At 31.7% G+C, this 17,434-nt stretch overlaps 2 protein-coding genes and 1 pseudogene across 3 annotated transcripts; 1 reads left to right on the plus strand and 2 right to left on the minus strand.

Moving 5' to 3' along the window:
* Positions 1–2,050: 2,050 nt before the first annotated feature.
* On the minus strand, positions 2,051–4,214 carry LOC107890605 (plastid lipid-associated protein 3, chloroplastic). The gene is made up of 3 exons (XM_016815116.2): positions 3,329–4,214; positions 2,870–3,065; positions 2,051–2,632 (listed from the first exon to the last, which is right to left on the minus strand). The coding sequence occupies exons 1-3, from the start codon at positions 3,928–3,930 to the stop codon at positions 2,321–2,323; spliced, it is 1,110 nt and encodes a 369-aa protein (XP_016670605.1). The 5' UTR covers positions 3,931–4,214; the 3' UTR covers positions 2,051–2,320.
* Positions 4,215–8,231: 4,017 nt separating this feature from the next.
* LOC107890604 (LRR receptor-like serine/threonine-protein kinase FEI 1) lies at positions 8,232–13,360 on the plus strand (annotated as a pseudogene).
* A 542-nt stretch (positions 13,361–13,902) lies between these two features.
* Positions 13,903–16,436, minus strand: LOC107890603 (dual specificity protein phosphatase 1B). Of its 2 annotated transcripts, none has more exons than XM_016815112.2 (6): positions 16,306–16,436; positions 15,299–15,414; positions 15,079–15,214; positions 14,777–14,897; positions 14,340–14,485; positions 13,903–14,187 (listed from the first exon to the last, which is right to left on the minus strand). In XM_016815112.2, exons 2-6 carry the CDS (start codon positions 15,401–15,403, stop codon positions 14,105–14,107), a joined length of 591 nt encoding a protein of 196 aa, XP_016670601.1. In that variant the 5' UTR covers positions 15,404–15,414; positions 16,306–16,436; the 3' UTR covers positions 13,903–14,104. The 2 variants fall into 2 exon arrangements, with proteins under 2 accessions (XP_016670601.1, XP_016670603.1); XM_016815114.2 differs by having other exon boundaries at positions 14,118–14,187; positions 14,330–14,485.
* Positions 16,437–17,434: the final 998 nt, after the last annotated feature.

The raw sequence follows: 17,434 nt of genomic DNA on the forward strand, positions 1-17,434 counted from the left end.
AAAACAAATAAAATAAAAAAATATATTTAATAAGGGAAAAACTATCGTTCGTTATCCATTTATTTGTTTTGGTGATGTTTTATTTATTTGATTAATTATATAACAAGTAATAGAGTTCGATTGAAATGCAAATATTTTAAGTAACGGGATGACGTAATTTTATTTTGTACTTTGAGCCTTAATCTATTTTTTCCTTGGGATAAGTAGCGTTAACGGTATGCTTTATTACTTTGAAAGAAAAGCTGAGGGAGAAGATTAGAATAGAATTCTCTACCAATACATCTTAATAAAATTTTTTAGGAAAATGAATTAAAATAGACACTTTTGTTTACCTATTTATATTTGAAATGTTAAGTTTTAATTACTTATATTATCTTGTTATAACATTTTAGTTACTAAGTTGTTATTGGTGTTACATGTTAAGTTTACTAAGCCATTATCGGTTTTCATATTTTTTCGTTTTAAGCAATTTAATTTTTTCTTTTATTTTTTTAACTTTCCTTTATTTTCTTTTTATTTTTCATTCTCTTCTACTTCTCCCTCTATTTTCCTCTCTTCTCCATTCTTTTTAATGTAGTTTTTTTTTTATGTTTTTCATTTGTTAAAACTAGTCTATACTTTTATTTTTTTGAACAATTTATTTTTTTCGAGTGAGGCGAACTTGTGGACTAGTTTTAACAAATAGAAAATGTTAGAATTGTGTAACACAAATTCTAAGAGATTGCTTGCAAGTCAAGTTAAACAAAATATATTTTCTTTCTAGAAGATTTAGTATTTATTAATTTAATATATTTAGCATTTATTAGTATAATTTATTTGACCTACTAATTTAGCCTATAAACAGGCTATTTTACAACTTTATAAAATACATCCATTAGAGATTAGAACTCATAACATATTTAGATAATTTTGTGTTTACGTTTTGAGCGTTATTTGTTTTTGGGTTTTTCAGAGTTTAGTTTTTTATCTCTATCTTTTGTACTCTTCGTTCTTTTGTCATTATAGTAAATTTATCTGTATCCGTGGTTTTTTATCCTATTTGGAGGGATTTTTTCACGTTAAATTTGTGTGTTCAATTTCTCAATTTATTCTGCTATTTTTGTTACTTGTTGCTTAATCAGCTCGATCCTAACAGAAAACAGAGAAAAACTACGTTAAAATAAATGAAGAAGAGAGAAGCAGAAGAAAATAAGAAAAGAAAAAGGAAAGTTAAAAGAATATAAAAGAAAAAAATTAAATTGTTCAAAATGAAAAAAAATATAAAAATCAATTGTAGAATTTAACCTAAAATTTTCGTTTAAAATGATGATTTAACGTGCCACATCAGCTTACCGTTACACCATTAACAGCTCAGTAACTAAAATATTACAACACGATAATGTAAGTGACTAAAACATAATATTTCAAATATAAGTGACTAAAATATAATCTGAGACAAACAAAAATGACTATTTTAATAACTTACCCTAAATTTTATTAGAGTATATACTAGAGATACTAAAGATATAAAGTTGAATCCCATGTGATGACTTGATGGTCAAGAGTATTTATCGTCTCAAGTATAACTTGAATTTCCAGATGTAGCCTAAATTCGAGTCGCGCTAGACACGTTGATTGTTCAGACTTTTCCCTATTATTCACCAAACAAAATATATATAAAGTTATCCTCAACTGAACTTTTGAATTAAATAAAAAGAAACAAATGAATAATCTAAAAACCGGGTCAACCCACCAATTTTTTTTATTGTTTCATAAGAGAACATCATTCAAACTTCAATTTCTGATTTAACTAATTCGATATTGTCCAATTGTAAAAAAATTCAATGCTCCAAATGAAAATAGCTCTAAAAGAGTACTGCTGAGATCCTATATAGTTACCAGATACCATAGAGTCTCAGACCCCAGAAAGAGAATAAAAATCTCTGGCTAAGGAAACGATATCCCCACCCAAAGAATGTAAAGAATCAAATCAAACATTGAAGCCAGAAATGCAATTGGCTATGGCTCCAAGCTATTGTAATGGTTCTGCCTAACATTAATAAACAATATATAATATTAAACCCAACTTACATATAGGATTCCACTGGATACCATTATCAACAGACCAAGTATTTCTAGTTTTACACCTCGCAATCAGGAAATGAAATTGTTCAATTTCTCCTTCAAATGCATACGTTTAGAAGTCTGTCTCCCACAAGTATTATTTTTATCCTACACTTGACATGTAAGAATTATCAACAGCAAAAATTTCCTTGGCTCTCCGTGGAAAGGATGACAACGACAATATATATGGTACATCCCCTTCATAGATACTGTATGGCTACTGCTCCAGAAGAGGACTCCCCTGTCTAGCAAGCACAAAAAGACCACCATCTCCTCTAGATATCCGAAGATCTTCATCAAGATATGTAATCAGAAGCCAGGAACTTGATCGGTTACCAGGAATGGGAATCTTAAGAGGTGGCTGACCCGAAATGGTTCTTGAAATATTTGCGACTAAATCCTGCAGGGGGCCAAGAGATTGCTGCACAGGCGACAAACTAATTCTTTGACCAAAAACATCTATATCTGCAGGAAGATCAACACTTGGTTTTATTTCTGGAGGTTGCACAATCCCTTCCTTAAATTCAACCTGAATGTTTCAATACATTAAGATTTCCAAAATCGATAATACGACAACAACCATCATTCTCAATCATTTCAATTAACAATTTGCTCGCTCATAGATCCCAACACCATATATATACAGTGTCGTAAGATGCAATCTTTTGTTGGATAACACGCTTCTAGTTTTTTCGCAATGAAGCCAGTGTTAAATCAATATATATATAGCTTAAACAACAGCGATTGGGTTTAATTTAGGATTTACCTGTATTCTTGAAGGAGATCTAACTTCGAAGGTAGCTGATGCACTAAAGGAGAGATCAGCAAAAGGGCCAGACAATGTGGTGGAGTTCACAATAGACAGACTCGCTGTATCAATTGATTGGCTTATGCTTTTAACTTTCAGTAGGGGGGTTGCACCAGCTGCCAGTAGTGGCAACAGTTCTGAAAACACCGTATACCTGAAAATCAAACAAGTATGAGATAAAAACATGTACTACTCAATAAACTAGCATTATTTTCAATCATGGGATTAGCAATACGGTTCCATTCAATTCTAAGCTTTAAAACATGTAATGGAGCTAATGTCAATGCTAACAAGGGCAGAAAATGCAGAATTGCAGGCCCTAAATAAATGCATTGTTTCAACTGAATCAAACATTTTCCAACTCAATCAAGAGCAATTTTCATCAAGCAATAATATTTAAATAAAGAAGGCACTCACAGCAAAATCCAGTTGCCATCAAGAAGCTGAGTGGCCTCAATCGGAGCTCGGGTCGGGTTAACAGCTTCCAACTGATTGACTAACTCCAAAATCTCAGCCCTTAACTCCTGCCCCGCTCGAAACCCCAACTCCGTCCCGTAAACCGAATCCACCAAACACCTCTTCAAATCCGCAACCCTATCATCAAAACCCTCCGCCACATCCGCAGTCGCTGGCTCAGCAGCTCCTTGGGCAGCGGCGGGGGTACCGTTACCTTTCTCAACATACTGTTCCTCCCACTCGTCCTCGTTCCTCGGAGGATCAGAATCGGGGAGCTTGGTGGGTTCGGGATCCGACCCAAGCTCCGATCTTTCACCCCATTCATCGGTTATGTTAATCTGGGTAGGGGTTTCTGGGTCGGAATCGGATTCGGATTCGGGAGTAGGGTCGGATCGTGAGCTGGAAAGGGAAATGAAAGAAGAGAAACTGAGGGGTTTGTGGGGTTTACTTGAAAAGGGGAAGGAGAGAGAAGTAGGTTTAGGGGATTGAGAGAAGAAAGACTTGACTTTGAGAGATTTGGATAGGAGGAGAGAAGAAGGTTGAGCGGTGAGGAGAAGCGCCATTTTCTTTTGGTTTCGATCTTTCAACTTCCTCTGCAACTCAGCTTCTCATTGACTAGTAGTTTCTTCTGTGGTTTTCAAACAAACATAACCAAAATTGCTCACAGGAAAATCTTAGATTTTTTCTTTTAATTATTAAACCACTAAATAAGAATTACTAATTAGATTTTTGTTTCAGCTGTCATGGTTAATGCATGGGTGGGAATCATGCTCGTAAATTATTTGAGTTTCAAATAAATTCATTTTGATTGGGTAATTATGAAATTGAGTTTGGGCAACTCAAGCTATCAGCAAAATTTAAGTTTAATAATCCTTGATTAAGTCTATCAAGCTTTTTGTATTTTATATACATTATTAACTTTAAAGTTTAATTATGAGCTTGAGTACAAAAATAGCAAACGAGCTTAATCAAGCTCAAGCTTAAAAATAAATATTTGGTTGAGCTCAAGTTGAGTATCGAGTTTTAAATTTTAAGTTGAGCTCGAACTTAGTAGTATTCAAGCTCGTCTCAACTAGGGATGTTCATTCGGTTAACCGACCCGAAATTACTATAACCGAATTAATCGACCTTCCAAAAATTTTAACCGTTAACCGAACCGATTTTTTTTTAAAAATTAACCGAACCGAAATTTTTTCGGTTAATAAGGTCGGTTAACCGAATTAACCGAAAATTATGTATTTTTTATTTTTGATTAAAAATTACCCGAATTACCCGAATTAACCGAATTACCGAAAAATACCCGAATTACCCAAATTTTTTATTTTTTATTTTTAAAATTTAAAAAATTTATAAATTATTTATGTAAATTGGGTTTTAGACTTTAGTAAATTGGGTTGGTAAATTGGATAGTCTTTTAGTTTTAGTTTTATTGGATTGGATTGGGTAAACTTTAGTTTTAGTTTAATTGGGTTTGGGCTGGGTTTGATAATTTTATTTATTAATTTTTTCGGTTAACCGACCAATTTCGGTTAGCCGACCGGTTTCGAACCGAATTAACCGTTAATCGAAAATCATAAAAAAATTAACCGACCCCCGACTAGGGGTGAGCATTCAATCGAATCGAATCGAATAAAAAATTTTCGAGTTAATCGAGTTTTTGAATCTCATTTTATCATCCTAACTTTATTTGAAGTTTTCTCGAATCGAGTCGAGTGAGATGAAATTCGAATCCAATCGAATCGAATATATTTGTTCAAGTTAAATTTTAAAAAATAATTTTGGGTCCTTGTAACCGTTGTCACCCATCGTAATAAAATTTGTCCACCTTAATCAAATTTTTTATTAACTTTCATCACCTTATAATTTATTTATTAATTTTCTATATACTGGTTAGCTTATTTGTTTGCTTAGTTATTTCAATTATCTTCAGATTCTTGTCACTATGTATTTTGAAATTAAAAAAATATATTAAATATAAAAATATGATTTTTTAATAAAATTTATTTTAAAAATAAAATGTGAAATTGATACCAATATAAAATTTTAACACGAATATTTTATGGCATAATTAATAATTCAATTTTAATATAAATATTCAATATGACTAAACAATTTAATAATATAAATAATATAAAATGTGAAATTTAATTTAATAATATAAATAGTATATATAAATAAAATTATTATTATTTATGTTTAGTGATTTTTTTTGGATAATTTTGATTTTTTATTTGAGAGTAAATGGTGAGAAGTAAAAGTTTAGGGGGAAAATAAAAATTTTTGGGGAATAAAAGTTTGAGGGAAAGTAAATAGGGAGAGTAAAATTTTGGAGGAAAAATATTAAAAAAAAATTGGAGGGGGGAGGGTTTGGGGTAGATGGGAGTTGGGAGGTGGGATGGGAAGAGAATAACAATTTTAGGGGAAAAGTGGGAGGGAGTAAAAATTTTGGGGGAAAATAAAAGGTTTTGATGGTTTTTGGGAGTAAAATTTTGAGAAAGAGTAAATGGAAGAGTAAAATTTTGGTGGGAAATGGATTTTGGGTAGATTGGGGGTTGGGAGGGGAGGGGAGTAAAAGTTTTGGGGGGAAAGTGAGAAGGAGTAAAAGTTTTGAGGGAAAAGTAAAAAAGTTTGGGAGTTTAGGGTAAAAATGTAAAATATTATAGTTTGATATTCGAATTATTCGAGTTATTCGAATTCGAAAACTCAACTCGATTCGAACTCGAAATTCGAAAAAAAAAATTCGAGTTGATTCGAATAACTCGATTAACTCGAATAACTCGATTCATTTAACTCGAAATTCAAATTTTTTTTCGATTTTTTCGAGTCGAATCGAGTTTTGCTCACCCCTACCCCCGACCAAAAATTTCGGTTAACCGACCGATTAACCGAATTTCGGTCGGTTAATCGAATTTTTTCGGTTTTACTCGAATTATGCACACCCCTAGTTTCAACTGGATTACACCATTACTTTCGAGTGTATTGAATTTTATGCAAGGTAAACTATACAAATAGTCGTCCAATTATTAATAAAAAAATTTATCATTCAACTATAAAAAATTATAAAATGATCATTCAACTATTTAATTTTGTCTGTTTTAGTCACCAACTAACTAACATATTTTTATATAATTAAATAGCTAAAAAAGAAATTTATTAATAATTGGGTTACTACTAATTTAATTACCTTTTTATTTAAGATGTCTTTGATAAATTTAAAAAATATTATAAGCATAGAATATAATAATTTTATTTAATAATAGTGAATTTTAAAATGATCAAATGTAAATATTTCCAATTAAATAGTAAATTTTATAATCTTGACGCCACTATATCTATATTGCATTTGTTTTCCATCTGTGAAAAAAAAAATTGAAACGGACTAAATAATAATAATTTTTGTGTGTTTTATTTATTGATTTTAATATTCTAAATTGAAAGAAGTGGTGTTAGGTGAATAAACCATGGAAAATGATGTTTTTGGCTGGCAATCTCGTCAATGTCATATAATACTAATGCCGAGATGTTTGCTGAGTGAATCCAAAAACAGTGAAGATGCCATTCCACTTCTCCCTGTTTAAATGAAAGAATTTTTTTATATTTATTTGTGATCAGTATAAAAATAACGATAATAATAAAATTAAATATTATAATAATATTATAACATAAGATAAAAAATTAAATAAATTACACTAAAAATAAACACTTATTAGAAGAGACCTAAATCAACTCAGGAACACTCTTTTGTTTTGGTGTTCATCTTAAAAGAAATTGCCAACCAATTGTTGCACTTTAAAGTAGGGGTTGGTTTTTATGACTTTTCTTTAGGCCCTGAAATGGTTACTCACAAGCTTTGGACCTATAAATTGATATTTGGTCCAATGGACCAAGAAAATCCTCCGAGTACCTCAACCTTGTTGGGTTGGTAAGTGCCATGGATTTAGTTAAAGTATTAAGAGCTACTTTATTTATTTTTCAAAAAATAATTTTTAGAAAATGAAGGAAAAATAGTTTTAAAAGTATGATTCAAATGCTTAGCATTGTGGTAAAAAGATAACCTGAAAATTTAAAATGTTAATTTTAAAACTTAAGGTTTAAAGAGAAAAAAAATGGTTAAAAGGATTGCAAATAAAATTATCTAACCGTTAGAAAAAGGTTTAATATAAAAATACTCCTTAAACTATATATTTTTTATTTTAGTATTTAATTTTTTTTAGTTAAGTTTGATACTTAAACTAAGTTTTTTTTTCTCAGTAATACATCGGTTTATCAACCATTAATTTACTATGATCAATAATGACATGATCCAATCACCAAGTAATATATGGTAAAAAGGTTACATAAACAATACCACATCATTATTTATGTCAAATAATTTTAAAAAATAAAAAAAATAGAAAAGCATATTTCGTGATTAAGCCTAAATATACAAAGGTGGTTTTTGATCTATTTCTTGTGTGGTTGTCAAGAATAACAGGCTACAATAATAGGAATATGCATGCTTCAGTCAACAATTAAAGATGACATCTTTTACTAAAAATTATACAGATTAACCTCTTATAGAAATGATAAAAAGTTTCATTTAATTTGCCCAAGAAGTTGTGTTTATGACTTCATATTAAAAAGAAAATTGGTGTGTGTGTTGATTATATATATTCAACACGTGACAAGCTTCGGGAAAAAAAAAAATCTCGAAAAAGCGCAGCGTGCGCAAAGACTTTTAAGCATAGCTGGGTTCACTCACAGTCGGTTCTAGAAAGAAGGAAGCGTCGGTTGACACGTACGGAAGGTCACAATCGCACGTGCGAAAGCTTCTCGATCTCATTGGCTGGCTCAGCTCACCCTTTTGTTTCTAAGCATCTAGTTCTTTTCTCGCTCGCTCGCTCGCCCGCTCGCTCTTTTTCCACTACTAAAAACTCTCTCCACTCTACGATCACACATTCCCTTTCAGAAAACAATAGAAATAAAAATAAAAACCAATCTAGCACTCATTACTCATACAACAAACAAAGTAGCACTGAATCATTTTTGTTTCCTCCACTTCATTTTTTTGTTTGTTTTCTTTCTTTACAACTCATTGCCTGCTGCAGATCGAATCAATCTCAAAGGTTTTTCTTCAATTTCTCCTCTCTTTTCTTTTTCTTCTTGTTTCTGAATTTAGCTTTGTTTATGCTGAAGTTCTAGATAATGTTTATTATTTGCTGTTCTACGCTCGCATCTTTACTTCGTTTTAGCTCAAATTCTCTTCAGCGTACTTAAGATATAATTAGCTTAAGTTGAGCGGCAGATTCTAGGAATCTCAATTTCGTTTTTTATGGTGCGAAATTTATGTCACTTTATCGATTATTTTGTTCTTTCAATTCAGCTTTTATCAAATTTTAGAGGCTGTTAGTTTAGTTTCAACTTCAGAGGAAACGGCTGTAGCCGTGTAGAAGTATAGATTGGAGAAGATGATTTTTAGATTAACCACTTTCTATTGTATTTCTACATAGTATGTGCAACTTTAAATGGAGATTTGAAAATATTTCGCGTAGACCAAAGTACCAAACTGCTAAGCTCTTCTTATATTAGGTAACGGATGCAATACAATAAAATCCTTTGATGATCAGAATTTTGTTTATAAGATGGGTTCAATTTTCTTTAAACTGGCTCTGAAGTCTAGTACTGCTAGTTGTTCTAAATGTCTGCTACCATCTGCTGTTTGTTTATGAATTGTATTTTTGAATAAAATTACTTTATTGTACTGACTAGTTCATTCATGAAGATTCGTGACACACAATGTATGGCACAAGAGCAAGCAGCTTTTTCAGACTAGCTTGTTCATCATATCTAAACGTGCAAGGGTTTTCTAGATAAATTACCCCCCCCAAATTCATGATTCAGCTATTATTTTATGTGTATTAATGTGTAAGGCTTTGGCACTCTGGGTTGTCCTTTGCTTCTGTATGAGAGGGTGCTTCAAGTTCCTCTGTTCTTTAAACAGAAAAAAATGTTAATGATAGTTTTTTTTTTCCCTTTTACAGGGGGATTCTTGGTTAGTTTTTATTAATGCATTTTTGCGCAAACTGGAAGGGTTTTGGAAGCAATTTGTGTTCGATTCAAGAAGATTGATCTACATTTTTATTTCAGATTTTGTATTGTTTCTAATTCTTATCTTGCTTCTCTTTTTCTTGCCAGGCATAAATTTTCTTTCTTTTGTGGCTGCCAAATGGCAGTATAGATCAGATAATCATATGTTACAACAAGGACCAATTTTCGAGCTTGGTTTGTCAGATGATTTTTAGCATCTATATTATGCTTGTTCAGTGCCATTATGGGCATATGTCTGATGGAATGTCAATGGCCATGGCTGCTTCACGCACTATTCTTTTTTTCTTAATAAACAAAGGCAGAGCTATCAGTCCTGATGGTAGGTGATATATATGTGTTAAATAATTATAATTATTTTATCTTCTTTTCCTCTCACCATTTTAAAAAGATCTGTAATGCTTTCCTTGTGTATCACATTTGGTCGGAATATATTGGATAATTTTCTCACTTAGGAAATTTTACATATTGACAATTTCCCCCTTTTTGAATTATGGCGATCATGTTTACTTTTAGTTTTCATCATGCTTTTGCTTTCCTTTTTTGACTTTGTCATTTAGGTTGTAGTTTTGATGATAACAGATTTTTTTGGGTTTTAGAATCTTTATCTAGCCAGTTATTAAGAGCCTTTCTGGTTATAAAATGTGAAAGTGCTTTTCTTGATATGCAGGAGAGGCACTTCTAAACTTTCAGGTAACAATCGTTAGTTCAGACGGTGTATTTTCTCACTGGAGACCAGAGGATCCTGATCCATGCAAATGGAAAGGGGTGACATGTGATAGTAAAACCAAGAGAGTGACAATTTTGTGAGTTTCGAAGATCATATCCAAATGTCTTCCGTTTGACAATTTTGTCTATGTGGCAGTGCCATTTAACATATTCTTTTTTCCCTATTTTTTCTCTTCTGGAGCCTTACCAATCATAAACTGAGTGGTCCTATATCACCTGAACTTGGGAAGCTGGAACACTTGAGACAGTTGTATGTATTATTGGACGGACTTGTTTTTCTTCATCTTTGATGCATGATCTGGGGATTGTATCCAAATATTATTTGTTGCAGCTGATATTTTCTGTAATTGTTTTGTGAAACAGAATTCTTTGTAACAAAAAATTTTATGGGGCAATTCCTTCAGAGCTTGCTAATTGCACAGAGCTGCAAGGAATGTAAGTATTACTGTCCACGTCTGGATTCAGCAATCTTATGCTTCTTCGTGCTTGGAAAGTCTTGTTAGCTGTTCTACAGATTTTTCTTGCAAATGGTTGAATTAAAATCTTTCATTCCCTTTGAGATTCACCATTTGGCTCTGGTGTTGATGCAAGCAAAACAGCACTTAGACCCTCAAAAATACCTTTTCTTTTGTTTGATTATGAATTATAAATGGATGTTCTTTTGGTTCTATTGTTCTTATGTGTTGGATATTTATAATTTTCAACCTGTATGCTATCATTTTAGTATGTTTGTGTGAAGGCCTAGGGGGGAAGTGAACCTTGGACCTTCACGCTTTATTGGGTGGTATCACGACTTGGCCTATCACCAGGCCAAGTGATATGTTTTTTGGGAAGCAGGTTTGGCTAGGTGAATAATCTCCTTCGTTGGACCTTGTCCTGATATTTTATCCAACTTGGACGTTCTCAAATCTAATCGTTTTTTCATATAAAGAGGAGAAGTAAAAACCAAGAATTAACCTTTCCTGTTACTTTCTATTAGTATTGCCTAAATATTATCTGAATGTATTTGGTATTTGAGGTTTTATGTTTATTTTCTGAAAGATTGACATTGTGGTGTTCAACTAGTTTGTTGTAAATATGAAGTACCTATTATGGCTTTCAAGTTTCAGGGTTATTTAGATTCGGTATTGAAGAATTTGTTTTGAAATTGCCTGCATTTATTATTTTATTAAACTGTAATCTGTTCTCTTCTACAGCTACTTGCAAGGCAATTACTTAAGTGGAATAATCCCAAATGAATTGGAGAACTTATCTTCACTTCAGAATCTGTAAGTTGTTTCTTTTGCTAATAAATGTGGGCTAGAGTGGTAAAGAGCTGAGTGTTGATATTGCTTAATGATGCTTACATTTTCTTTAAAAAAATTGCAGGGATATCTCGAGCAACTCTCTCAGCGGATCTATCCCTCCATCAATTGGGATGCTGGATAAGCTCATTACATTGTTAGTTCCTTTGCTTCATATTTGTTAGCTTCTACAACTAAGTTTACTTAAAGATATATTGAACATGAACTGATCTTTGGTGATCATATTGAATTTCCTGAAGCAATGTGTCCAAGAATTTTTTGGTTGGTCTTATACCATCACAAGGTGTTTTCAGCAGCTATACTGCAAGCTCGTAAGTATAATTTATTTTGCTTCTGTGTTCAATAAATTTTTTGTTATTTATATGCTATGTCAGCAAAATTGTCATGCAGGAGGGTTCCAGGAAGTGGTATCCTTATATGTGATACCTTTACTGTGCAATTTTAGAATCTTCATCTTCTGGAAAGTCAAAGAAGATTGTTGTACGATTATTAGGCTAAATAGTTTAACATGTCCTTTTGGCAGTTTTGTTGGGAATCGTGGTTTATTGGAAAGCAAATCAATGTAGCATGCAAAGATGACAATGGAGCTACGACAAATTCCAGGTCTCCAAGTTCAGGTGAGCTGCATACATTTGGGAATGTATAACTCTGTGTTTGGTGCTTATTTCAGTGTTAAAATATGGATATGAAGAATTTAAATTTTGTCTGTCAAATCTGAACTCCTCGAAATTTTCTTGCCTTTATTCTTGAATCTATTGTTTTCTTCTTGGAGGTCATTTTGGTTAATATTTCAATCTTCTTCTTGTAGCTCAAAATTAAGGTGGTAAAAAGAAATACTCCGGAAGACTTCTCATTAGTGCATCAGCCACTGTAGGTGCACTACTTTTGGTGGCACTTATGTGTTTTTGGGGATGCTTCCTATATAAGAAGTTTGGTAAAAATGAGGGCAGAACTCTGGCCATGGACGTCAGTGGAGGTGTTCTTGCTAACTGATCTTTAATTTTGGAAAATCGAGCTGTTTTCAGTTTTCATATTTACTCTCTAATATCTCAACATCTCTATTAACATGGTACTGTTGCTTCAGGGGCATCGATTGTTATGTTTCATGGAGACTTGCCATACTCTTCCAAAGACACCATTAAGAAATTAGAAACTTTGAATGAGGAACACATTTTAGGTACTGGAGGGTTTGGGACAGTGTACAAACTTTCTATGGATGATGGAAATGTGTTTGCTTTGAAACGAATTGTGAAGTTGAATGAAGGATTTGATCTATTTTTTGAAAGAGAGCTTGAAATTCTTGGAAGCATAAAACATCGATACCTTGTAAACTTGCGAGGATATTGTAATTCACCTGCATCAAAGCTGTTAATCTATGATTATCTAGCAGGTGGTAGCCTTGATGAAGCTCTTCATGGTGAGGCTCCTTAAAACTATTTTTATTCAAAAGCAGTTCTCATTTCCTGGTTTGCCTCCATGTTTCTCACAACTCAAAAGTAGTGCAAGCAAAAAAAACAAGCACTAAATGAGGGGGCTCGAAATCAGCAGCTGCAGCTTTCACTTGTTCATTTCATTAAATTCTTTATGCGGATCGAAGTTGGAAGGTCCATCTGAACTGTTCAATGGAAGTAGATTTTAGGTGCATATTTGTCCTTCATTTGGCATGGGTGAACTTCCTTTTTCTCTTTTGATTTTAGGCATTTTTTTTTCGTTCTAGCTTTGCCTTTATGAAATCAATATGTAATCTTCTTTATCCAGTCCTTAAGTACAAATTGAGAATATTTGGGCTTTTGGCAGATCCTTGTTGTTTATACCATTTTTGTAAGATAAAGCTTCATTATTACAGTAATAATTTGATGGATGAAAGTTACTTTTATCTCGCAATTCTACTATTATGAACTGAATTGAACTGCGGAACTGAAATGAATGTGTTTTCGCAATTATTTTTTTCAAAACATGTTTAAACTTGTTAACTATTCTGAACTAAATACTAGTTTTATCAAATTCATTTCTCAAATTACTTGTAATATAATTTTCCTTCCTTAATACGAATGGACTTACAAACGGCTGGTATTCCGGCCATTCAAAATTTTATTTGTGGGACCAATGTGATTATATTGTTAGAATTATACGAAATTATGAGAATAGATAAATTAATTGCAAATTTGAAAATTATTTCCTACATTATTACAGTATCATCTATAAGAGCCATCGTTTTAATTGACGATATTGAAGATTTGTTGTCTTTTAAGTCGGAATCTATTAAGCTGAACACTTGTTTTTTATATTTTTTTTCTTGGCTTGAGCTAATAATGCGCTAACAGTAGATTTAGCTTGGTGAAATTTTGCAGTAATTTGGTCCAAGATAGTGGACTTAATCCTGGATTTAAAAAAAAAAAATTCAACTAAATGCCTAGATTTATTAAAAATTCATATATATATTAACATTTTAATTGAGAAAAATTTCCATTCTATTATTGTATGTTCCAATTCATATAGTTTAATAAATTGGATCATGTTTATTTGGCTAGTATATGTTGATTACATTTAACCATCACACAATATACTAGCATCTTTATCGAGTGCATCGTAACAATGCCAAAAAGCCAGGCCTTTCTTCTCACTGCTTTTTGTTGAAGAAGGAGAAAATGGACCGACAAACTAATGCAGACCGATCGAGCCGAGTCTTTTCATATTCCTTACCTACATTACAAGAAAGAGTCACACAAACAAAGTTCAGTCCAAGTTATAGTGAATTCACCAAGAATCAAAGCAAGCAAAAACCACAAACTATACACTCAAACGCAACAGATGGAACTTCAAGGGCCTAGGGAAGTGACCGAACAATGATCAACCTCGAAGGGTTTTTTCAAATTGTTGCAGCTGTAAAATGAAACCAGAATTCGGAGAAGCTTGAGGTCGTCTACGCTTTACATGTTCCAAAGCTTGAGAAAGCCTCATACCATGCTTTTTCATTAGATAAGCAATAACCACTGTCACACTGTAAGGTTCGAGAAACAAAAGCTTTCAACATGATGTACTTAGATAACATAATATAAAAGCTATTATCGAACAAAAAGGTACTACTACAAGCTTTTCTTTTTCTTCTTTTTAATGTTTAAATCATATTGTTGATATAATAAGCAAATTCCCATTTGTGACAAACTATAAAAGGTTTCGAAATAACAGTAATGCAAGCTGAACTAGTGATGCTCTAACAATGTCTGTAAAAGTAAAAACTTCATATATCTTTAGTTATGTTGTAACCCTAATAATAAGTATGGAAAACCACCTTCTAGATATTCCCATAAAGCAGTGAACCAACACACCACCACCTAGTCTTTTAGCTTCATCGATGAAGCTGAAACACTCGTCAAAATACTGCATTAGATTCGTATCTTCCCTGTCCATGACTGTCTCAAATTTTATCAAAGCACCAAGAATTCGACAAGTTAAAACTTTCATTTTGCTGTCATGTTTCTTAGCTTGTTTATCAAGGAATTGGAAGGACAAAGGGAAATTTATTTGTTAAAAAGCATAAACTCTGATCTGAACTAAGAAATTTTTGCTAGAACAGGCAAGAATCCATGATACCTTCGATAATTTTATGAGCAAACTCATTTGGATACAAAGGAAGAGATAGGTTAGCCACGGTTAAGATATGCGTTACATTGGAGCTTTTCAATGCACCCTTATTGCTTGCATCACCCAAGGAACCCAAAAAAAGGCCCTGAAAAACATATATATGAAATTAGTCTAGAGAGAACAAACAAAAGTAGGATAAAGCAAAAGCAAGGTCATAAAAAATGAGTACCTCTTCAATTTGGCATAGAGCACCGTTTCCTTGAAATTTTCTATATATATCTACCCTGCACCTTTCTTGTATTTCATTTTCGATGGAATAATGGATCTGATCCATTCTTTTTAACCCTTCAAAGGCAGGTGCATGACACTCAACTGGTAAGAAACATGTTTGATCTATGCAACAGAACGACCAAAATTTCTCTATTTTAACCTTTTTATATGTTAAACTAGTTTCCCATGTCAGTGAAACACCAGTTAGCAATTAGCATAGGCATGAATAAGTTAGAATCCAAAAAAAGATAGTGAATTTACATCAAACAGAATTAAACAGCTGAAAAGCTAGCTTGTAGCAGCTACTAACTATCTCATGTTTAACATTAGACTTTCATATAGATTAAAACTACAATCTATACAAATATATATAAACCATATTCAATTTTTTTTGTTAATCCCCATACGGAATCATGAATACCATTTCCAAGTGTTAAAAATGGCATTATGGAACATAATTAGATGCCCAGAACAGAGCAAAATTCTGGGAAGAAAAGAAAAAAAAAAAAAGAATCATTCTTATATAAAACCTACATTATTAAACATTCCAATTGGTGTTGCAATTCTGAAATCTGATTTCATTGATCAGCCTAGGTTTCAACCATTAACGCAAACCCATAATTTATCACAGCGGAAACCGAAAGCTACGCATTTACCCAGATTTATAGAAACCATGAACTGTATGTATTCTGGAAAAAGTCCTTAATGACTATGTTATACGACCAAGACAGCTGTTAAAGTATAAAAGTACAAAGATATGGAAAAAAAAAGTCTTAAGAAGGCCAAATTTAGCATGTTAACCATTTGGGTAGCTCAAAGATCCAGAGGAAGTTAATTAAAAAATACAGCAGTGTAAGAGAAATTTCAAAGACATGAAATTGGGGAATGGATAAAGAGAATGAAACTAAAAAGCTTTTCCCTTTTCCTATGAAATTCTGAAATGGGATTGAAGAAAGGAGTACATACCAAAGAGAAGCTCCGGATCTGTTCTTTAACTATGTTGTATTGGTTATTGATTTGGGATGATATTTTCTAGTTATCTGCTCTGTTTTCGTAATCATTCGGACACATTAATTATAATTGTATTTCTAACTATTTTTAAACCATAATTTTTTTTATAATTTCCTTTTATTAATAGCTGTATTTTACGTATTATATTTATATAAATTTTAATAAATTAATACCTCATACTATATAAATTTCGAAACTCCAATTAAATATGGAATCAATTTTTTTTTTTGAAATGAGTGATGCAAATTTTTAAATGTTAAAATTTTCTTTTCATAAAATTTGGATTTAAAATTTTATTTAAGAGGTTGATAATATATTTTTGTATTCGTTTATATATTCAAACTTTTTAAAAAATATGCATTATATATATATAAAAATATTTTTAATTATTCATTCGCTTTTATATCTTATTATTTTAAAGATTATCAAATCTAGATCAGGTGTGTTACGTCTTTAATGGTGCAGTGACCGTTGGATTCACCACATGCCGTGTACTTTGTTCAGTGTGCTATTATTATTATTGTTATTATCCCAAGCAATAAAATTACTTAATTTGAATGGGAGCGATTCATGATTTTAAGAAATGGAAGGACAATTAAGATATTTCTGTTTATTTTTGTGGTGAAGGAAAAAGAAAAGAAAGATTAAATAAGAAAAAAAAAAGAAAGAGAAAAAAAAGTATGTGTATTTCTATAATTTTCATATTATTTTTTATGCGATAATCATATTCGATGTACTATATATTTAAATGAATTTTGTCAAATTTATATTTTAATTTATGTAAATTCTAACCCATTCATTATTTATACTATGTTTTAGTGGTTATTTATATTGTAATCGTGTTATATAATTAAGTTGATCTGAAATTATCAAGTCTAATTAATACTGTTAAAATAGTTTTTAATTGAGATAAATCTCAAATTTATACATGAACTTCGGTCTAATGTGTAATTCTAGACATGAAATTTGATTTTGTATATTTTTATACATAAAATTTTAATTTGATTCAGTTCTCAAAGATTATTAATACTATTTATCATCATTTTATGTTTATATATTGCGCATATAAATAATTATATTTATC

This window comes from Gossypium hirsutum, chromosome D09 (genome assembly GCF_007990345.1).
Source record: "Gossypium hirsutum isolate 1008001.06 chromosome D09, Gossypium_hirsutum_v2.1, whole genome shotgun sequence".
Lineage (NCBI taxonomy): Eukaryota > Viridiplantae > Streptophyta > Magnoliopsida > Malvales > Malvaceae > Gossypium > Gossypium hirsutum.

What these genes read in the sequence shown, in the direction of transcription:
- LOC107890603 (XM_016815112.2), bottom strand. Translation starts at nt 15,403, where the DNA reads ATGGATCAGATCCATTATTCCATCGAAAATGAAATACAAGAAAGGTGC. An exon ending in TGCTCATAAAATTATCGAAG is followed by an intron (nt 14,898 to 15,078) that starts GTATCATGGATT and finishes AATTTGAGACAG; the next exon opens with TCATGGACAGGGAAGATACG. An exon ending in ATTTGAAAAAACCCTTCGAG is followed by an intron (nt 14,188 to 14,339) that starts GTTGATCATTGT and finishes CTTGTAATGTAG; the next exon opens with GTAAGGAATATGAAAAGACT.
- LOC107890605 (XM_016815116.2), bottom strand. Translation starts at nt 3,930, where the DNA reads ATGGCGCTTCTCCTCACCGCTCAACCTTCTTCTCTCCTCCTATCCAAA. An exon ending in GATGGCAACTGGATTTTGCT is followed by an intron (nt 3,066 to 3,328) that starts GTGAGTGCCTTC and finishes TTTGATTTTCAG; the next exon opens with GTATACGGTGTTTTCAGAAC. An exon ending in GATCTCCTTCAAGAATACAG is followed by an intron (nt 2,633 to 2,869) that starts GTAAATCCTAAA and finishes TGAAACATTCAG; the next exon opens with GTTGAATTTAAGGAAGGGAT.